This window comes from Lotus japonicus, chromosome 5 (assembly GCF_012489685.1).
Source record: "Lotus japonicus ecotype B-129 chromosome 5, LjGifu_v1.2".
Taxonomy (NCBI): Eukaryota; Viridiplantae; Streptophyta; class Magnoliopsida; order Fabales; family Fabaceae; genus Lotus; species Lotus japonicus.
The window spans coordinates 63252673-63276593 of NC_080045.1; the positions used below are offsets into that span (position 1 = coordinate 63252673).

The 23921-nt window shown below is 36.1% G+C and overlaps 3 protein-coding genes across 3 annotated transcripts; 2 read left to right on the top strand and 1 right to left on the bottom strand.

The window, feature by feature from the left end:
- Nucleotides 1-6598: 6598 nt before the first annotated feature.
- Nucleotides 6599-10305, top strand: LOC130720983 (uncharacterized). The gene is made up of 7 exons (XM_057571699.1): nt 6599-6951; nt 7066-7183; nt 7524-7612; nt 7700-7746; nt 7862-7950; nt 8409-8542; nt 9524-10305. The coding sequence occupies exons 1-7, from the start codon at nt 6835-6837 to the stop codon at nt 10160-10162; spliced, it is 1233 nt and encodes a 410-aa protein (XP_057427682.1). The 5' UTR covers nt 6599-6834; the 3' UTR covers nt 10163-10305.
- A 2975-nt stretch (nt 10306-13280) lies between these two features.
- On the top strand, nt 13281-17046 carry LOC130717354 (primary amine oxidase 1). Its single transcript, XM_057567557.1, has 4 exons — nt 13281-14636; nt 15032-15542; nt 15790-15903; nt 16118-17046. Exons 1-4 carry the CDS (start codon nt 14005-14007, stop codon nt 16808-16810), a joined length of 1950 nt encoding a protein of 649 aa, XP_057423540.1. The 5' UTR covers nt 13281-14004; the 3' UTR covers nt 16811-17046.
- Nucleotides 17047-17319: 273 nt separating this feature from the next.
- On the bottom strand, nt 17320-21712 carry LOC130717353 (amine oxidase [copper-containing] alpha 2, peroxisomal-like). Its single transcript, XM_057567556.1, is given in 6 exon segments — nt 17320-17708; nt 17841-18379; nt 18848-18961; nt 19048-19432; nt 20923-21539; nt 21541-21712. Coding segments are annotated over 6 exon segments (2013 nt in total). The 5' UTR covers nt 21694-21712; the 3' UTR covers nt 17320-17503.
- Between the last annotated feature and the right edge of the window lie 2209 nt (nt 21713-23921).

Consider the following 23921-nt stretch of genomic DNA (forward strand, 5'->3'; position numbering starts at 1 on the left):
GAGATATATATATTGGTGAAATGACATAAATATTCCAAATAAAATGATATATTATAAAGTAATGGAGGAGTTGATAGTAAATTTGAAAACAATAGAGTGAATAGAATCACCACTTTCTTTATTTTTTCGTCCACAAGTGGTGAGAAAACTATAATTGGACTGAACTCACATTTTCTCTTCTTTCCATCTAGAGTGACATGACAACCTAACAACTAATGCACATTTTCCATAATGTTTTCCATCCCTTGCAATATTTTCCCTTCGTTTCATACATTCCAAGCACACCTTTTTTTTTGAAATAAAGCACACCTTAATTAAAACTCATTTTAAGTTGATTGGTTTCAACTTCTTTCTAAAATAAGTTTTTTTTGGTAAGTTGAGAGGGGAATGCCCTGAAAAAAAACTATAGAGCACTAAGGCTACGAGAGGGCATAGCCTCGACCAAATTTTGATCTAAAAGGTTGTGACACCGCTGTTAAGGGAGAATCCATAATATGAACATCAAACTCTGAATTGTGCACAGTACTCTAGGCCAATGAGTCAAACACTATTAAACTAATGAGGGATAAATCTCGAAGATGATCTCCTCAGGAGGCAAAGTAAGACGCTGAATACTTTCCACCATCTCTTTATACGGTTTCGCGGTTCTACTGCCCCCTATCCCCAAGCAATATTAAGTCAATGACAAGTAAGTCTAAGTTAGTGGCGGTTAAAAACTGCTGCTAAGTATGATCTCGATTGGATGATTGCGAAATTAAAACTGTATATAGCCATGATATTTTTGTTTTTCTTTTTAACCAACCTAATCTAATTATCCTCTAGATCTATATATGTACTATTGAACAACCTTAATTGACACATTTGCACAATAATTTTAGATTTTCAAAATGGAAATTGAAAAACAAGGGATTTTCAAGGCTGGTCCATGTTTTCAGATGCATTATAGCATAAAGATCACATGGGACCAGTGATCACCCTCTCACGTTAAGAATCCAGTCCACACTTTGCTGTATTGCTGCATAAGCATCAAGGTCAAGTTCAAACAGTTCTTCACAGCATCATCGATTCATTTCTTGGGACAAAATAATAGCCTGCTCCAATTACATTACCACTACATTAAAATGCAAAAAGGTTGATTCCAACAAATGATATTGGTGGGTTCTTGATACTAATTACCCTTTTCTTTCTTTTCTCTTTTTTTTTAGCTTTTGCAACGGTTGGCTACGAACCAAGCTTTCAGCTGTAAGCTGTAAGCATGACAAAATGTTCATAAATTAAGAAACTAACTTAGGAAAAGTTATATGATGTCAACTTCAGTTCATCCGTTAGAAAAACCCACCAATGTCCACGTCAGACAGCTACTGTTTTACTTTATGCAACGATCAATATCAGCATATATGCCATGCTTATGAATAAAGGTAATTAACAGATCAACGTAGTAGTTAATTAAATTAGTCAATGTTTTTTGTTTTGGAAAAAGAAAATATATCAAGGGATATATATGGCCGTTTAGGTTCAAAATGTAGGAAATAACTGGTTGACGTGAGTTCAAGTTTCTTAATTATAAAAAAAGTTTAACAAGCATGACAACCTTTTGACTTTTAATAATAGTCTAGTAGTAACCGTTGATCAATGATTATTTGGTGCTTTTGCGGTCGTTAAATTTTATTTTTACTTAAACATAAAAAATTTGCTTCAGATAATTAATTTTCACCATGCGAAAAAGTCACATTAAATCAAGTGGAAGTGTGGAACTCCATCATATTCCTTGGCAAGGAAATAACGCAGCCAATGACTTTATGTAATGTTACCAAGTTTATGTGACCTCATCATTTGACTTGGAGGCGATTCTTCTTTTCTCTCCTACTTGTATTGGGTTGAAGTACCCCTTATACTTCACTTCAATATATTCATTTTGCTTATAAAAAAAAAAAAATGTTAATTTCAAATATTTCTGTTTAGTTTTGCTTATTATTTTCCAGTGTAAAAAAAATCAAATCAAGTAGAGTGGACTCACTTAATTAGATATAGATTTTTCTCTATGAATAAGACTTAATCCCAGATCTTAATTAATTATACTAAAAGAATAATTATGACTATAGATTTGTACGTAGCTCAATTAATCAACATGGATTCAAGTTACAATGTTTAGACTTTAGAATATGATAAAGTTGTCATCAAAGACTAATTTGATCAGTAAGTTACTTGTAATTTCCTCTTTTGACCTAAGTACTTGCCTGTCTCTATTGATGAAAAAAAAATAGTATAACTTGTAGATTGATTGTCGGCCAGTAACAAAGCATCAAACGAAAATCCTTAATTAGAGCTCTCATTAACACAAAATCATCACTACAATAAAGAATCATCATATAGTAAAAAAAATAGTGTAGTCTTTGATGCTAATACGATATTTTTTTCACTTTTTAGGGTCGTCAAAACCAATGAAAAGCTAACGTAAAATGTAAAAAAAAGTTAATTATAGTATTGGTTAAGTTGACGTTAAGCACTAGCCAGACCAACACTATTCTGCATTGGTCATGACCGATGCGAAAATCACTAATCATCTTAGCATACAACCATTGACTGAAGCTAATCTTTGATGATTTCTCTACCAAATCGTTCTTATAACTCTGACCCCTTCATTCCCTCAAACCTCAAATCCCATCCATCTCCCTTCGCCACCCTCCCTCCACAACCTCATCCGTCGTGACACCACCTTCCCGACGCCACCTCCACCGGCGCCGCACTCCTCGATTGATTCATTCAACACCAATTCACTTTCTCCCTAATCCTTACCCTCTCCTTCTAACGCCCCTCCCCCTTAAGCCACTATATATGCCATGGCACCACCTCCGCCCCTCCCCCTCCACCAGCAACTCTCTTTCTCTCTTCCCAACCCACCTTCCCCCTCCACTAGTTCCACTGTGACGCCACCTCTGCCTCCGCCACCGGGGGCGGAGGAAAGGGGACATTGCCCATCCAAGTTTTTGAATTTTGTTTTGGACATATCATATACAAATATGTGAGTTGTATAAATCATTATAGACATGTTATATTCTTTGTTTTTGTCCCTCCTTGTTAAAGTAGTCGACCCCTAATATCAAATTTATGCATGTGTATATGTGTATTAATCTCAAGTCTATTAATAAAGTTTTGCAGTATGATAGTTGGAAATTGGTACAAATTGTATGTGTTGTAGGTGTCTCTTAAAATTTGGTGCATGTACACAACCGCTAGTGTCCGCTACCAATTCCAATATAAATGTGATCTTTTTGTACCCGAATGAAATCCTTTTTACACTTCCATAATTTTTGTCCATTTCCGGTTATAAAATCAGACACCAGGCCGTGCCCCCCCCACCCCCCTCTCAAAATTCCTGTCAAGTTGACTTGGTCACCTCTATTATTTTAGCAAATATTCACTGTCCCTTTGATCTTCAACACAGTGAATAGTACTGTTTAGAGGGAGATAGTAAAAGGAACATGTACACTTTGAATTTAAAGGGTGTAATGATTCAATCATTATGTGGTTCTAGTTTAAAAAGTGGAGTGTGTGCTGTGCAATATTATGAATCTCTCATTATGTTCACAAGTAAAACAGGGAGGGAGAGAGGTGGCGTTTCAAATTTTCAAATCAGAGAAAGTGATCACAAGATTTTTCTCAAATAGGGTAGGTGGGTGCCAAGAAAAAAAAATCCACTTTAGTAAACTTTGGCCACGTGGGAATGATTTCAAGCAACTAGTAGAAAATCATATGAATAAAGAATAATTAAGAGTCACCAGTTAGCTCAACTAAGCCAAACTGACCCCAGAGGAATATTGTATTGAAATTACTAAACTTAGCTAAAACTTCAAATAATAGTTTAATTACTTGTACAATCCAAGTGTCAATTTCTTATAGTTTGTTTTAAAAGTATAACATTTTTAGAGAGAGAGAACAGAATCTCTGAGATATTTGAATGAGGACAAATGAAACAAATGTCACACTAAATTCCACCTTTGTAAGGAGTATAGTATTAATTTAACTAAGCAGAACGATAAAGCTTACAGATTTAGCTTTGGAAAGCCCAACTTAGCAGCCTAAATACCGCTTTAGCTTGGTTAATTGCTTTCCCTTATCCCCACAAAATGCACTGTTTTCTTTCACTTCACAGACGAGTATATGCTCAATTTCATTTGCTTCCTTTTATACCTTTTTTTCCCCTGTTTCTATAAATTAATCTATTCTATTACAACAAATATTGACTTTGGCTTTCGAAATTGTCAAATTGGGCTACATACTTCTAGGCTCCCAATTAATTAACTAAACAATGTAAAAGGAGGTTACTACTAAACAATGTAAAAGAAGTAAATGTTCATTTAAAAAAATGAACATATGTAGAGAATGTTTGGGGCATCAATTAATCTCTCTTAATTTCTTTAACTAGTTATTTGGTGGGTCAGCTCCGTGAGGACAACGGAGCTTGAAGTTCTATGAACATGGGGGTTATTTAGTGTTTCATTTATTATGTGTTCGTGTGGAATGACAAGTATCAAAGTTTTGACTTATGGAACCAAGTTACTAATTTTTTTGTGAGCTTGAATACAATGTTCTCTGTGCGTGTCTGGCAACACAGTTTTCATAGGCGTTTACTATAGTATAGTATATTCCAAGCAAAGTATAATAAGGTTTGCATGAGAACGAGTGATTTATTGATGTGATCATGCATTAATACTTTCTACGTCCAAGTTTAAATCATATCACGAGGCAGGGTTTTTATTTTATTTTTTCCAAGTAGAAAATTAACTAGAAAAGTCTAAACTTGATCGATCGATGTTTCTATGACTCCATTGGTGATGTATGCATGCACGATACATCAATCAATAACGAATTGAAGGAAACAAATTTAGGTTCATATGTTCGAGGATGTATTCTTGTAGCTAGCATTTGGTGCAGAGGAAAAAAGGGGATAGGGGGTTTCGAAAAGAAGAATCTTGTATCAAATCTAAACAGTGAATGGTGATGGCAAATGAATATTCCCTTTAACCATCTATGCAATAAGAACAATATGAGACTAGAAAAGTGGAATTCACCGTTTTCCACTTCTATATGCCATTGCCAACACTATACACGCAAAGTAACACAAAAATACAATAATGGGGGAATTGAGTAGCTCATTGTCATAGGCGTATATAGGGGAAGGAAACATGAGACTATAGCTCCATTATTCCAATGATCGACTACTATTTCTACAATTACAAACAAAATCATCATCCACTCTTTCTGTGGAACACATGAATGCTAATTTTTTTAAATGAATACAAATTTAGGTGGGTTCAACTCCGATCATCATGAATTAGCTGATTAGAACATGCTTTAGGGATCACATGTCACTTCAAAAATTACTTAACTTATTTTCATATCAACACTCGAAATCAAACACACAATATTTTGAAAAGAAGTGATTGGTCTCTACCAACTAGACCAACAAATGTGTTGGTATATACATGCTAATTATATACATGCATCTACTTATCCCGCAATATCCGTTCACGTGCCTTGGTTGTTTTTGCTCTTACTCAGTTACACTTATGAGCTTCATGTATGTCAACTCATTTTCCAAAAAATGGTGATAATGTACTTGTTCCTGTAATTACTCTCCCCAGTCCCACTCATATATATTCAGCTGCCTAATCCATCACTGCCCCTGTGCAGCAGCACATGTACAACAACCAAACCCTTCTTCATGATCTTGCACCATTATTGAACTGTCACCATGAAAATTCAATGCTAGTTTGCCGCTATCTGCTGTACCAGGAATGGAATATATGTGTGTCCTATTGTGATAATAATTTCCCAACCCTAAGTTGCTAAGCAGGGTCCAGAGGAAGCAAATAAAACAGAGCGCCAAAATTGGTTAGCAAAAATTATGTAGTATTTTTTTTGGATTAAGTCCTTTTATGATGACCATAAGACTGCCCTTCTCATATTAGGAATTTTTTTTTTTGAATTGGAGTGAGAATAAAAATAGTTGTTGTACAATTAAGTGAGATCATAAACAGAAATCAAATATAAGACTTCTAAATTAAATTTTGAGTGATTCAACCTCAATTACTATTATTTTTTTGCCAATTGACTCACTTTACCTAGTGTTATCACCAGTTGAAAGAAGTAGTGAGTTGAGAGAGACCAAGTAAAGAACTTAGAGTAAGTTTCAACTCACTACTGCCCCTTCATTTTAAAACAAAAATTGATGGTAAAATGAGAGGTTTGGGCCTATTTTGAAGTAATTAACTTAAAGTGAAATCATTTAATCATTTATTTATACCAAAAAAGATCTAGAGTTAATGAAACACAGGTAATGAAAGTGGGGCGTTATCCGTTACGGATCCCTGTCGGAGGTATGATTGCGGTGGTGACCGGTGAGTGGGGACCTCCCACGTTTTGACGGACAAACACCATTGACCACTGTAGAGTCTCAAGGGTAACATTAACATAACCAAAGTTGACGTGTTCAAAACCAAATAAATAAAAAGTAATTTTTGGCATAAGTGTGTGTTTGAACGTAACGGCGTCATCTTCCGTCGTTTGGCTATAAATAATAAACCCCTCTCCAATCCATCACATTCAAATGTTCATTTCAATTCAACCAACACCCTCTTCTCTCTCTCTCTCTAACACTTCTCCACTGATCTCAGCACCTACAACAATAACAACAAGCAAGCAAGGTCTTTATAATTTATGGTAGCGTGAACCTGAAGTTTGGAATTTTAGTTCTCTTGCCGGAGTGAGATCCATTACACAATCATTGCTACAACCGCATCACTTCCTAAGTTACCTAAACAGTTTCTTGAAATGGGGAAGAAACAACTGCAAGAGCTCAAAGATAACAACAATATTCACAAAGAGACTGCAAGAGTTGAAGCTGTTCTTCAACTCATCAGAAAACAAACCCCTCTCACTGTCAAACAGGTTTCTTCATTACTATATATTCTGTACTCACTATACTATTACTTTCAGTTATTTCAAATAGTGAAGAGTCATGAATATTGAATAGTTTTGTTCTTGTTTTTGTGTGTACTGTAGGAGAAGTTCTGCAACTATGCTTGTGTGAAGCGGTTTCTCAAAGCCAAAGGAGATAATGTGAAGAAAGCTGCTAAACAACTAAGAACTTGCCTTTCATGGAGAGAGACTATCGTAAATGGTACTATATATTCTACCTCCATTTCTTCTTCTTCTTCTTCTTCTCCTTCTAGCTAGTTCATCCACTTGTTTTTTTTATTTTTTTTCATATGAACTGCAAAAGTTTTAACCCGTTGTGAAAAACAGCAACCACGCCGGCTTCTCTTTTTGTTTTTCTCTCCCCTGAGAATCTTGCTTTGCTTTTCTTATCCCTTCCTTTGAACTAGTACTATATGTTACTGGTAAAGTAAAAGCACTACTCCCTAGTAATCATTACAGTACACACACACTCTTTTTCTCACTCTCCATCTCCTTTACACTATTTTAAGTTTTTCTAATTTTTGAAATCACCAAATTTTCAGATCATTTGATAGCGGATGATTTCTCAGCTGAACTAGCTGATGGGTTGGCCTATGTAGCTGGTCATGACGATGAATCCAGACCCGTTTTGGTAATTTCACTACCCTTGATTTGGATTTCAGTCTTTTTTTTTTGTGTCTTGTTCTAATGTTTGTGACTTAAATTTTGATGTTTACAGATTTTCCGGATGAAGCAAGACTACCAGAAGTTACATTCACAGAAACTGTAAGTTACCAAACAGTAGTGAAGAAAAGTTCAAGCCTTTTCAAATTTTCATTTTTGCAAGTATATATAGTGGAACTAAACCATGTTTGTTTTTTTTCCTTTTGTAATTTTGAAGGCTCACTCGTTTGCTAGCATTCACAATGGAAGTGGCTATTTCAACCATGCCAAAAAATGTTGAACAATTTGTCCTGCTTTTTGACGCTAGTAAGTCCACCATGCCATTTCAAACACCAACATTATTGACAAAAAAACAAACTAGAAAAAAATCAGGGGAACTTTGAAACAGAAAAGATTGAGGGATCAGAGCAATAAATGAGATACAAAACTGTTAGGATAGGCAGGGTCTGATGAACTTGTCCGGAGTGCCCCTGATATGTCACAGGCTATGTTCTAGGTTCTAATTAATTGCCATGTGAGAAAGGGTATTATCGGGAATTGGAGTCATTATTGATATTCTCCATCAGAAACATTGGTCCATTTCACTCTTTTATGCTTCCTTAAATAATGCTATTGTAGCAGCAGAATAGGAACAAGAACCTATTATTCCCCTTTTTCACCTTTTGCTTTTGCCAGAACTAGCTTTATTAAGCATGTTAAGAACTTAATTAATTAGCATGTTTATTAAGCATGCATTAACCATGTTTATGGTTTGGTTTATGCAGGCTTTTACAGGTCAGCATCTGCTTTTATGAACTTGTTGCTGGCAGCGCTGAAAATTGTGGCTGAATACTACCCAGGTCGGCTATGCAAAGCATTTGTAATAGACCCTCCCTCACTTTTTTCTTACTTGTGGAAGGTACTTCACAAATTCAAATTTCTTCACCTACTAATTTTGGCACTCTACACTGTACTATTTGTTTGTTTAGCCAGCACTGCCAGTTAAACTACAACACTGTTTGTTTGTTTGACTTTGCACATTTTGAGTTTAGTCTCTCACTCTGTATTGTGTTGGGAGCATGTAAATGTACCCTTTCTAGCCTAGTGTATCATCATATCATGATCATGGGTTTATTTTCTACTATGTTTGACCATCGACAAGGAAATTGAATGGACCACTTGCTCTGTTTTTTAAGTGGTCCACCCTCTTATCATATGTTTATCCAATTAAACCCAAGTCCATGTAATTAAAAATGTCCCCCATGCATAAAAAGCATCCCTTAATCCAGACATTTTTCTTTAGTAATCCTTTTTTTAATTATGAAAAGATTTGGTTCAGTAGAATACCTTAAAATTCAAATTTAACCAACCTTAAGCTTACTTTGTAGCTCACGAGCTATATATTTGACTATTGAAGATAAAAACCTATTTTACTTGTGACTTATACTGTTGATTAGTAGATTACCTTAAATTCAAACATAACCAACCATATACTATATAGTTGAAAATATAAACCTACGTTATTTGTTTGGATGTTAGACTTTTTAGGCTTATAGGGTGTGGGTACTCTGTTCTTTTGCTTTGCGGCAAGGGGTTAGAAAATGACAATTGTACCCATTCAATTCACTTTAATTCTTGTTTCTTTCGAACCTGTTTGATAAAACAAAACAAAAATTATCTTAAAAATTTCAGTTGTTAAACATAAGCTTGAAGTGTAGAGAAATGCAAATGTCCATCTACCAAATGCTTTGATTCATTTTTTACGCATGATAAGGGTTAAACTCTAACATATTAAACAATCAATTATCTCAAAAGATTAGGGAGGAATCACACAATACATAATTTGTGATATAAAATTAATTATGTTAATTAATAAATTGTGTTAATTGTGAATGTGCAGGGTGTTAGGCCATTCGTTGAGCTATCATCATGCACGACGGTGGTATCATCGTTGGATTTCGAAGAATCACTACACTTCAACGACTTCACATCCTACCCACGAGCCTCATCCCTCCGATTCGACCCTTCCACGGTGAAATCAACGGCCAAGATCGGCTCCTGCTCCTCCTCACGCTTCGCCTTCACAGTCTCCCACCAGCTGGACTCTCTCAAACCATGGTACCTCAGCCTCTCCGACACCTCAGGATCCAAGGTGGGCCCCACGACCCCCTCTCCGGCGCTCATCTCACCGCTCAACGCCCGCTCCTTCTCCTTCGCGTCTCCGGTGGCGCGAAACCCGCTCGGCCCTCCAGCCTCCCGGAAAGGCCTCTTCCCCACCACCCCGCTGCCGCAACGCGTCACGGCGCCTCACAAGACTTCCTTCCTCCAGTCCCCAGCTACATTCTTCCGGCGCGAAAGCGTCGGAGGAGGAAAAACAGAGAGGTGCCGGGAATCATTCTCGCCGTACGTCAAATTCTACCGAAGGCCGTACAACGAGATGATTTACCGGTCAAAGATGAGGCCACCACTCGGCGGCCTCATCTCCATCGTCTCCCCACACATTAGAAGACGCCACATTTCAGTTTCTCAGCGTTACTAAATTCTCAAATACCATTGTTGTTATATTTTTTGTTTTCTATAAATCTCTATCTTGCTAATTTACTTGTTTTTCATTCTCAGTACATAAATTATATATTCCAATGAAATTTGAATGAATTAACTAGACATTAATTCGTTACATTACATTGTTTTTCTAATCATATAGTTTCCAACTTTCAAGTTCCCTCGTGCATGGTTGAATTCAATTCAATTTCAATGTCAACACACCACGTTGCTTAGTTCAATTTGCTAAGAGTGAAAAAACTAGTAAATAAACGACGACGTGTGAAGCGGGGTGTGAAACGGTGTGCAGTTTGTTGTTTGATTTTTAGAGAGTCGTTTATGGGAAGAAGGGTGCGTGGTCGAAACGGAGAGCAACTCCACTTCACATTGGAAATCTTTGTTGTTGTGGTGGTGGGAAAGAGAAGAAAATGGAAATCAATGAAACCATGATCTTTGTTATTTATTTTACTTGAATTCAATCGAATCTTTGTGTACAAGCTTGTTGGACTTTGTTTATAATAAGGAAAAATAGGAACAAGTTTGAACACTTTGAATATAGTAATAGTTTATGTTTTGAGTTGGGTTCTATATACGATGAGAGAGTAGGTTAGGAATATGTGTCGGATTTGTTTGTCTCGGTGAGAAGTCAAAGCCTGCTAAGTTGGAATAGTGATGGAGTTAGCTTCTTGTTGCATGTCTTTGTGTGCGTTGGGAAATGAGAAGTGAATTGAAGTAAGAAATAGAAGGGAAATGAATAGATGATATGATATGATACGGTGTCGTATATGGGGGGATTGTTGTTTATTGTCAAATAGCATGTGTCGTTTATGAATCAAGGTTGCTGTTACTCAAAGTGAGATGATGTTAGCAAAATTGGTAGAGTGTGTTTTTGCTTACACATGTATTCTGCTGCTTTCACATCTCCCTAATCTGGCATTTGTAGTTTAGCCCGAGAATCTGGATCAATGGAGACAAAAACTCTACTTGTGCTTTTGTGCTTCTGCAAGTATTTGGATTGTACTCTTTGTTTTTGGATTTCCTTGGGTTTTTGGAGCCCTCCAGTAATGTATACAACGAGGATAGAGAGGAAAGTTGTGCTGAATCAAACTCTGATCTGAGCTTGCTAGTAGTAATCATTCAACATGACTCATGTAAGGTGCAATATTGAAACAGATCTAGTGTCCAGGATCTGAAAAAACAGAGCTAGAGTCCTCAAGTTCTAAACCTGGGTTTACGGATGTTTGATGTTAGCTTTAAGATGTACGAGCAAGAGTTTTGCTTTGCTTTGAGTGCATATTATTTATTGAAGCAGTTGTTTGTACAGTTAATAGATCAAGAGGGTATGCTGCAGTTCTGCCTATTCTTTTCAACTAAATAAATATGATTTTCCAATGTGAAAAAGAAAAGAGTTTATGATTGATTATAACCAATTTTCAATTTACTTTACTGAAATATTAAATTAACAATGAACACTGCGCATAACCACTTAGTTAAATTGTTTTCCAACCACTTTCTAAGTTTTAGTTTTCACTTTTTTTTTGTTAAGTAAGATATATTTGCAAGCGATAAACGTGAGACTAATCTTACTTCTTATGATCAGCGCACTAAATGACAAGATGTTGGAGTCTTTTTCATTATTGGTAATCAAACCCTCAATCAATTGAAACAAAGTGATGAACCATTATATTACCTCTTTGCTTACTTTTGAAAGTGGATCAAATTAAACGAAATCAATGAGGCACATAGGCAGTTACATCACTCTAAACAAAAGAAGCGCAATTTGACGAAACCTCTTCAACCCAAACAAAATTAGGGAACAACTACATAGGGAAGGTAAGAAGAGTTTATTATAGTTACTGTACATGTTTTTGGTGCTAATAGTATTTTCTATACTTAAATAAAGATGTCTTGTCATAGTTACCAATAAATAAATAAAATAGTTATCTATAAAATGATCATGATTTGATGATCTCATCTCTCACAATAAATATTGCTCTCACTTAATACGCTCTCATATTTCCAATGTACCAAAAGTATTACTAATAATTAAACACTTTTTCAGGCCGAACCAATAAATAAACATGTCCAAGTCCAAATCAAATTTTGGACTCTATCGGGCCGAACCGAACGGAAGTGTATCGAGTGAAATTGGTTTGGATTGGCCCATACGTGTTTACTCACGAGTTTAGCTGTGTTTGGTTTGGATTGGTCTACTTGTAGCTCTAAGTATGTGTTATATATCATGTTTATTGATGCAAATGTGAATTTTAATCTAAGCATCTTAGATGAACTAATGGTATTTTACCATCTCCAAAAAAATGTGTAAAATCTATGTGTTCATTTTCACTCTTACTTCTGTTTGATCTGGCCATTTTCTTCTAATATTTGCTTTGAGAACAATCCAGTATTGTGTATGTATAAGACGATACCAAACGTATAGACCTTTCTAAGTTATCTTTGCAAATAATCTAAACTATACTAATATTTATTGTGTGTTTTACTTAGAAGAAATAGAAATTAAAAACATATCTGACAATATAACTATGAACTCCAAATTTAAAACAATTTATTCAAATTGTTAGAAACAATTGAAATGTAATCAAACCAATTGATTTGTTTATGCCTTATTGTTTGTTTCTTGGGACTTATGATAATCCATTATTATATATATTTAGATTATTAATAAACTAGGAATTGAAGCTTCATAGTCATATAGCCCATTCATCATCATATTGGTATTGCTATTTCAAATTATATATTAGATGAAAAGCGCGTATCATATCAAAATTTCATTATCTATATCCATTGTCATGAACATTACATAGTCCTCTTTGACCAAAAAGAAAAGTATATTTTATCCTTATCTTTTTATTAACCATTCATTAAATGGACAGAATCAAGTCATTTTTTTTATCCATACGAAATTTTAATCCATTAATCTTTGGCAATTTGAAAGTCAAAATCTCAACTCAATGTGTCTCAGCCGGCTTGGCTAGAACCCAAATATTGAACAACACTCTTCTGTTATTTCCACCTGTAACCAATTAACCATTTGTCAAAATTCTATTAATTTGGTTTCAGAATAATGTTTCAGATAAAGGTTTCTTACACATTGAGTCAAATAAAAACTAAACACTTTAATTGGGTCATATAAAGATTTAAAAAACATCAAGTTTTTTTTTTTGAAATTAAAAAAATATCAAGTTGATCTTACTGAAGTTTGAAACTGTAATTTGATCTTTCAATATAATTAATAAAATGTGAATTTAGTTCTTTACTTTACCTTCAGACATCAATTTGTTTACATGGTCCCAGTAATATGGTCATTTTATATTAAAAGACCAAATTAAAGTGACACTTCTTATTTATTGGGGCCACGAATTTGAGTACTTTCCATCAAATAACTAAAGGCCTAACAATGCAACTAAAAATTGTAAGAATCATATGGGGATTAAGATAATACATAACTTGACAAACTATAAAGTGATTCTTAAAGCAATGAAACATAAAATGGAGCTTCATCCCTATTTGCTGTGAATGCAAGGATATACAGACTGTGCTATTTCCTGTTTTAAGTTTCTTTAACAATGAAAAACAAATCATTTCATTCCCTCTGCTTAAATCATTTCCATTTCAATTCTCTTAGCTAAGCATGATGACTTCTTTAAGGAACTTTCATAAATTATTTATCTTAGTTGTTAAACTAATGCAATCCACATGAAGCATGTATTAGTATATACACTTCAAAAGTCAGCATTTTCCTCATGTGACACAAAATTGGTACTATAAATAGAACATGGAGCCCATAATGTTTTATATCTCCACAGTTCTGTGGAAAACATGATTCCTCAATGTCTAATCCTAGCTTTTTTTCTGAGATTCAGCTTCATTAATAGTTTGCCTCACCCTTTAGACCCTCTCTCACCGGCTGAAATCAACAAAACAAGACACATTGTTCACGAGTCTTACCTTGGTGCTATTCCTAACCTCACCTACCATTTTGTGGATGTTGAAGAACCAGACAAAAACAATGTCCTAAACTGGTTATCTTCAAATTCAAACACAAAAGAAAAGCCTTTCATTCCTCGTCAAGCTAAGGTAGTTGTTAGAGCCAAGGGTGATGAGACACATGAGCTTGTAGTGGACTTAACCAAAGGGTCCATTGTATCAGATAAAATCTACACAGGTCATGGATACCCTCCTATGACATTCAGTGAGCTTTTTAGAGCAAGCAAATTGCCTCTTAAGTACCCCAAATTCCAAGAGTCAATAACCAAAAGGGGCTTGAACTTGTCTGAAGTTTCTTGTGTGCCACTCACAGTTGGTTGGTATGGAGAAAAAAGCACAAGAAGAGCCCTCAAAGTGGTGTCCTATTATAGGGGAGGATCAGTTAATGTTTGGGCAAGGCCTATTGAAGGAATCACAGTGCTAGTTGATGTTGATTCAATGAAGATTACCATGTACAATGACAGGTATTTGTAGATAAGCTCACAAATTAGTTTTAGAATTTGGGTTAGGCCTAACCTAATTTTAAAATGGTATCGAAAGCCTATTTTGGACTTGTTTATAGGGTCACCCATAAAAAATGGGTCACTCACATATGTCTACTCCTACAAACTTCACGCTTCAGACTTCATGCCTTGGGCGCGAGAATGTGTATTGAGAAGTCTCACATTAACTAAATATATGACTAAATAAGTACTTATAAAGGATAGAGTGATCCTCACTCCTAATTTAACTTTAGGGTAGAGTTAGGCAGAGCCTCATCTATCATATTAGTTAGAAACTACTCTTACTGATCAATTAGTTAGGAATTTACTCTATATAATGTTATAAAATACACAATTCAGTTCTTTCTCTACAACAGGTACAGGGCCCCTATGCCTAAAGCTGAAGGCACAAATTATCAATCTTCAAGCAGCAAGAAAAAAACATCTGCTTCCTGTAATGTTTCAGATATTGGGTTCACCATCAAGGACCATGAGGTGAAATGGGCTAACTGGGCTTTCCATGTTGGGTTCAATGCTCGGGCTGGGCTGATCATATCAGCTGCTTCTATATTTGATGCTAGAAAAAACAAGTATAGGAGAGTGCTGTATGGGGGTCATGTGTCAGAGACATTTGTTCCTTACATGGATCCTACAGAGGAATGGTATTTCAAGACTTTCTTGGATGCTGGGGAATTTGGGTTTGGACGTGCAGCTGATAGCTTGAAGCCCGAGGTTGATTGCCCGGGCAATGCAGTTTATATGGATGGGTACATGGCTGGGCCTAAAGGAGAGGTGCAGCAGGTGCCTAGGGCTATTTGCATTTTTGAGAGGAGGTCTGGCAATGTGGCCTGGAGGCACTTTGAAATCAACAATCCCACCAAAAAAGTGGTAATGTATTGTACTTCTATGTTATAGTCATGTTTGGACTTTGGATACGCGGTGAAGTCAAAATCACAGTGAACAACCACAAAAGATAAGAAAAGTTGCTTCTGTCCATGGTGATTTTGGTTCACGGTGGTCTGACACAGTGTATCCAAACATGCATATAGCAGTTTTAGTTGTAGTTTTGCATATAGCAGTTTTAGTTGTAGTTATTTCCAATTTGTTGTTACACACTTGCTGTGTTTTTCTGCAGATAAGAGAAGGAGAGCCTGAGATTACTTTGGTGGTCAGAATGGTTTCTACTGTGGGTAACTATGATTATGTTCTTGACTGGGAATTCTCGCGAAGTGGCAGTATCAAAGTTGGGGTAAGGTTCTTTGAATATATGACCATTTTACCTTAGAGGTGATCAATAGTTTGAAATAGGGAAGAAATAAGAGCCTGATTTGAGTAACTGTATAGATAATCAGTCTCTAGACCTTAGTGCATGATTGGATCAGCATTCTCGAAATTGATTTTGGATAGAAGTGATTTTAGAAAAATTAATTAAGCCCTTAAATAGTTTATTGTCTCATGCATAGGTGGACCTGACAGGCGTACTACAGATGAAAGCAGTCCCATATACACACAACAGCCAGATAAAAGAAAGAGTGTTTGGAACCTTGGTGTCAGAAAACACCATTGCCAACAACCATGACCACTACATAACCTACTATCTTGACCTTGACATTGATGACAACCACAACTCCTTCATCAATGCCAAAATGCAAAGGGCAAGAGCAACTGGCTTTGGAACACCAAGGAAGAGTTACTGGACTGTTGTTAGAGAATCTGCCAAGAGGGAAGCCGAGGCGAGAATTCAGCTTGGCTTGGAGCCAGCTGACCTATTAATAGTCAACCCCAATATAAGAACAAGGCTAGGGAATCAAGTTGGTTACCGGCTGATCGGTGCACAGCCGGTAACTTCTCTGTTGTCTGATGATGATTACCCAGAAAGAAGAGTGTCTTACACAAAGTATCAGGTGTGGGTCACTGCCTATAACAAGTCAGAAAGATGGGCTGGAGGGTTCTATGCTGATAGGAGCCATGGAGATGATGGCTTAGCCATTTGGAGCCAGAGGAATAGAGAGATTGAGAATAGAGACATAGTGCTATGGCACACAATTGGGATCCATCACATTCCGTACCAAGAAGATTTTCCAGCAATGCCAGCAGTCCATGGAGGATTTGAACTCAGGCCAGCTAACTTTTTCGAAAGTTGTCCGCTTCTTTGAATGAAAGTACTGTTCTACCTTAATGCAAGCATGTTCAGCTAATTAACCAAACCAATAATAATCCAACATGGATATAGATACACAAGATGAAAGGTTCTATAGAAATATTTTTCTGTTATCAAGTGATATGTTGTTAAATAATATTTTCACTTAGGTATCTTAAATGATTTGAAATTGAATGAAAAATATGTTCAAAGTACTAATGGCGTAGTAAACAGTATCTTTAAAAACTCCACCGAAAGATCTAGTCTCACCCAGATGTTCCCAACTCAGAACAAAAGTTTATCCCGTGAGTATACATGTGTTCATCAAAAAACCTTTCAATTGAGCCATCAGTATGCCTTTATATCTTGAGAACCCAATTATTACCAATGGGAATAAATCCCTGGTGGAAGATATACAATTATGTAGGTATGGTTCATCTCAAAGGGCCTCTATCTTAGCAACCATTGCCTTGTAACAACATTCTATTTGATTTGCTTCATGAAAGGAACTAGGCAAGAGAAGAATGAAACAAAGGGATGCCCTCATTCAATTCAATTTGATTAAGTTGAAAGAGAAAAAGGGTATGTAAAGAACATCAAATAAAATCCAATCAGTGCAAAGGTACCCTACCTGCTAATTCAGCAATGACCTTAAATTACATTAATCCTTCAAATTTTGTTGAGTTGGTTCAGTCAAATGCATACCTTGCTAATGTTGAGAAGTGCAATTAGGCCAGTACACAAGCTTTGGTGATTTTGCTTTAAGGACCGGGTTGCTCTCGAAAAAATTGGTTGGCCTCAGCTCAAACCCACCACTCAAGGTTGGCATAACCGGAAAATCTTCCTGGGAAGGAACATGATGAAATCCCATCGTGTACCATAGTACTATATCCTCGTTCTCAATCTTCCTATCCCTACACATTCAATTCACAAACACCAAAACATGAACCATTTTTCACACTTGTGTTTATGCATATTATGAAGAGTGTGTCCAAAATTTGAATTGAAACACATAGATGTTAGAATGAATTCAAGAAGTGACTCACCTCATGCTCCAAACAGCTAAAGTATCATCGCCTTGGCTACGGTCAACAAATAATCCTCCAACCCATTTTTCAGATTTGTTGTAAGGTGTGACCCATACATTATAATTAGTGAAAGCAGCTCTGATTTGTGGATAATCATCATTAAGCAAAAGTGGATGCACCACTGAGCCTGGAAGCAAACGGTACCCAATTTTATTCCCTAGCTTTGTCTTCTTATTAGCATTTACTACTTGTAGCTCATAAGGTTTCAACCCCAGGTTGAGTCTGGCATCAGCTTCTGTCTTAGCAGTTTCACTTACAACTGTCCAGTAACTTTTCCTAGGTGAGGTGTGATCTTTCACTCTTTCAGTTTTCAAACTGGTCTTGACAAAGGAATTGGCTTCACCATCAATGTCAAGGTCAAGATAATAGGTCAAGAAGTGGTCATGATAGACACCAATGGTATTCTCTGCCAGCAATGTGCCATAAATGTCTTCTTTGATTTGATCTCTGTTGGTAACTGTCCCTCCCTTAATCCCTAATATTCCAGTAAGCCCAACCTATATAAAATATAACATGGAGTTAGCTTCTAAACAACAGGCACATACTATTTCAAGGTAAAATGAAAATTGTAAATGTGTACATAACTTAGACCTCTGCTTCATTTGTTCCAATTTCTATTTGAAAGAGAAGTTAAGCTTGAGAATAATGTGCACAATAATAACACACATGGTAAATCATTTTCAAGAACTTTTATTTGAATGTTACCATTAACAAAGTACAAAATAACAAAACTAAAGCAAGTCTCACAAGATATAGTGAGTCTACTGCTAGCATGTCTGGATTGACTTATTTTATCCCAGAATCAATTATGACACTCACAATCTACTACTATGAGCTTCTTACCAAAATTGATATTGGCGTTACAATCAATAGTAAAACTATTTGCAAACATGTACGTTATTCACATGTATCTCCAAAATTTGGCATTACAAGTTTGAATAAAGAAATGGTGCATGAATCCATACCCCAAGTTTGATGCTACCACTGGGCTTAAATTCCCAATCAATTACATAGTCATAGTTGCCTACAGTTGAAACCACTCTCACCACTAGGCTTACATCTGACCTGACCTCAGTTATCTGCCAAAAACACAATGAACATTTTATAAACTGTGAAAAAACAATGAACAAGAATGTTAAAATAAAGCTGAAAGTAAAAAACACACCACTTGATTTGGGATTCCAATTTCTGTGTGCCGCCACATGATATCGCCAGCATGCCTCTCAAATATGCAGAAGGCATTAACTATCTTTACAGGGGTTCCATCTGAACTAGCATAGTATGCGTCTAAGAAGGCAGCATTGGCAGGACAATCTTTGAAAGGTTGCAATGAAGACATGGATTGTCCAAAGCCATATTCACCACAATCAAAGTAGGTTGTGTAATACCATTCCTCTGTTGGGTCTTGGTATGGCACAAACACCTCTGATATGAACCCTTTATATAGCACCTGGCGATATTCTTGCTTTTCAAGATCATAAATTGATGCAAGAGAAACTATGGGACCAACCTCAATGTCGAACCCCAAATGGAAATTCCAGTTGGCCCAGCTGATTACATGAATGGAAAAAAAAGGGTCACAATCTAAGTAATATAATGTTTGTGATGAACTTATATTTTCTGAACTACAGGTAAAAGATATTCAATGGATGCTTGCTGTTCATAAAATCTCTTTGGTATCATTATTTGACAGATGCCGAATTGGTGATGAGCAAATTATTATACCTTTATTTATGAGTTTAATTTATAATTCCTACATAACTAATTTTGTTAAACAATTTTCTTTCAAAAGAAAAATTTGTTAAACAATTTCATGAGCCACATGAAAGCGAAAGAAAAAAAAACTAAAAAAATGAGAAAGAAAAATCCGAAAGAGAAAGATAAACATAAAATCTTAACATAAGGGAACATGAGAGAATTTAATTTTAATATGAGTGGATCCATTCATATATGAAAGATTGAAAAATAATTAATATAATAAAATATTTTAATTCATTCTCACCTAATTTTCTTTTTCATCTTATTTTTATTCACATTCTTCACATGTCTCAATTCTTATGACTATTTTTTATCTCTTCTATTTATTTCTCATGTGAGTGAAAGGAATGTCAACCAAACTTTATTATATTTAGTACTCCAGATATCCCTGATTATATATAAATATATAAATAATCTTTACAAACATGCTTGGTATCTCTTAATATAACACACCATAATTTTGGAAACAATTTTTTTCCCCATATGATAAGAATAAGTGATAAAAGAAGAAGAATGGTATAAAGATTAGTTTTTTTTAATTTTTATACGTTCAGCTTCTACTACTTTTTAATGACATGGAATAAAATAATTAGGTGACAGATTTTGGATATAATGGAGGTAAGAACTTGAGGTAAGTTTTGTCTTTTTGAAAAAATGGGGTTTTTAAATTAGATGTACATTCATTTTTTTTCATATAAAATTAATGGAGTATCTATAAACATGGAGTATCCAGGGCGGACCTATGTATAAGTGAGGGGTTCAGGTGAACCCCTTGAACAAAAAAATTGCACTTAATTTTCTATATAATTTTTTTTAATCCTTTGAAAATTTTAAATTATATTAGTAGACTAAGTTTTACACCTATTTGCACCTCTATCTGCACAACTATGACTTGTATAATTTCTCATGTATAAACATATTAAAGTTGTTCTTCATTATATTTTTACCGATGTGTTCATTTGAAAAATTTGAACCCTGACCCGAGGTCGATCCGCCGCCACTGGAGTATCTATTATATTTTTTAATTACTTATTTCTTTTCCATTTTGGCATACACTTTTCAAATATACACTTTAGCGACAGCTTTAGCCACAGTAAATTTTAGTTGCAATTAAAAACTGTTGAAAAACATGTTGGAAGATGATCAAAACGTATGTAAACTTATCATTAATATATTTTCATAATTATAGCTCAAATTTCTTCTTCATAATTATATTGACCAGATTAAACTAGGAATAGAATTTTAATTTCCAATAAATAATTACTATAACCAATAATGTTACCTCACAGAATGGCCATCAATGGTGAATCCAGGTCCCTCATCTTGCTTCACAGCCACACCCTTAAGCTCGGGACCGAACGGTGGTTTCATCTTCGAAGCTCGATACTCAGTCCCCTCTGCTTTCGCCACCGGAATCACACCTCTATCAGAGTACCCAACAATCTTCATCTCATCCAAGTCAACCACCGCCGCCACACCCTCCACCGGCCTCGCATACAAATTAGCACTCCCCTCCGTATAATAGCACTTCACCTTCACCTTCCTCTCGCTCTTCCCTTCTCCAAACCAACCAATAGTGAAAGCAGCACAAACAACATAAGACACGTTGAGACTCCTCTTCTTCAACGACTCCTTAAACGGTTCGTAGCTGAACGGAAGCTGAGACGCCATGAACTGCTCCCCGAAGGTGAGCATAGGGAAGCCGTGAGGGTCCTTGTGAGTTTTGGTGGAGATGATGGAGCGGGTTGAGAGGTCGACAGTGATCTCCAGGGACTGTTTTTGGAACCGGGCTATGACGGAGGCTCGGCGAGGTGGAAGATGATGGGGTTTGTTGGGTGATAGCCATGATTGGATGGAAGGCTTGTCAGGCTCGTCGAGGCCTATGTAGTTGAAGGTGAGGTTTGTGGGTGGTGGTTGAGGTTGGGTGTGATTTTAGGACTATGGTTCGGACTAGGTTGAGCTCAGAAGGGGTTAGAGGGTCAAGTGGGTGAGGGTGGCTGCATTTTCCTGAGCTCCAGAAGAGCATGAAGACAAACACAAACAGGGTCTTCATTGCTGTTTTTGTATGTATAAGGTAATGTGTACATACCAAAGCTCCATTTTATTCTTATACCATATTTTGTTTTGATTAAAATATATATGCTTAAAATAAGTAAAATAACTCATAAGCTATTTGAATAAATTTTTCCAAATACTAACATGAGCATATTATGTTACTATAAGATAAATTCAAATAAATTTTTATAAACAGGTCGATAAACTCTTACATGGAGGTTGATTTTCCTGATTCAATATAGTTTTTTTTTTACTACTAAAACAAGACACGTACCTCTACAAAAAAAAATTAATTGGACTTAAGATTACTCGGCAGGATATATTTTCAGTTCAGTAAAAATGCGTTGGGGATAATTTAACTATATAAAAAAGCTGTTGGATTTATTTTTGGACAGGAGAAAACAAAAAAAAAGTACTGTTGGTTCAAACTTCAAAACAAGCATAACGAGATTGCTCACTTGGGTGATGAAAAATACGTGGAATGTTAGGAAGCATAAATTAAACTGGACAGTGTTTGACCAAAAAAACACTAGACTGATAGTAGTTGTATTGGGCCTTTATCAACTACACCTGTTAGGCCCAAAAGAAAGACAAACAAACTAATTTGGATGAAGAATTGGATTCTTTTTTTTTTTTGGTCAATAATGTTTGGAATTAAAATCCGAAGGATTGCCAAACGGCACTTACAACATGTGAGACTAAATCTCAGGGAGTGCTATTAGCAATGTACAAAAACATAAGACCATGAAGATCAAACATGCACACTCTGCTGAATCAATCAGCATAAGTCATGAAGTAAAAACCCTTAAGGTCATACAAAAGCTCCTAATCACCCTAAATTAACATAAAGCTAAAAGGCTTCTGAGCAGAGAAAGTAAAACCGTTTTTAACCAGTGCTTCCTGAGAAACAACACCATCGACTCTGCCGGGGTTGCAAACGTGCTGCTATCCGAGAAGCCCAACATGAGAGACTTCAACAGCATCCATAGGGGCCAAACTAGCTATCTGAAAACAGGGGAGAAGAGCAAACTTTTGCAGATCCCAAACATAACAGCAATAAGAGCTGCAGGGACAGAGGAAGCGGCAGGGGCAGAAAAGGATGGAGGTGACAACAGCGGTGCAATCCGGCCAAGGTCGCAAGGGGATCGGCAGCAGGACAGAGGAAGGCGGCGGTGGAGGTTGGAGGTTGGGACAAAGGCAGGATATGGTGATGAAACGTCAAGGAGGAAGAGGCTCATAACCGTGGAGGAATGATGCTCGGATCTGGAGGGGGAGAGTGTTGCATAACGGTGGCCGGATCTGGAGGAGGAGTACGGCGCAGAGGAAGCTCACAGTGATGGAGGTGAAGGCTAGAAGCAAAGGAGAGAACACAAACACACCAAAAAAACCCACTTATTTGGGTAATAAAACCACCTAATGTGGTAAGAGCCCACCATTTTGTGGGAAAACACCTACCTAAAGTAGGAAAAGGACCTCCCTAGAGGAGGAGGGGAACTCCCCAAGGGGGAGAAGCCCCCAAGGGGAGTGGAAGCATAGATCTGTAAAAAACCCTAGCAGAGGATGTGCGGCTATATTAACTGAGCCAACAATAGTAGTATCTTGTATCTTTATATTTTTACTTCTAGACTATTGTAAGAGATTAAGGCAGAGAGTCAAGCCAAGCGGCATCTTGGAGCTTAATCTTACAGACACTTTTGACCCAAAAAAATAAAAGAATATTCTACATAGTAGAATTTAGTCACTTGTGTTGTTATCACTAGTTCAAGAGTTTTATTGGAAAAAACTACTTGTGTTTAAGGCCTCAAATTGAGCAGAGTCGTCGTAAGGATCTCCATTAGCGGGTGAAAATTGTGATAGCTAGCATCTTGTTATATTGTCTTTAAACATACTAGCGGACTAGACCAAGCTTTAAAAAAAGTTTATGCAAACCAAATTTCCATTTTCTCCGATAATGTGAACATATCTTTTGTTTGGTTTATTGGAAAAAAATTATAGTGAATATATTAGAGTTGGATATCAAATTTAATTGCTCAACAATCATCCATAAATTCCAACCAAATATAAAGTATATTAACCCAAAATTTCAAGTTTTCCAACTTGCATGTCTCAATCTTTCTAATTCATTGTGTAGTCATTCTTCACCTATTTAATTTATTTATTTTCCATCGAACACATGTTTCAATTTTTTTGACGTTTCATGTTCTAATTTAGTTTGTAATAAGTTTG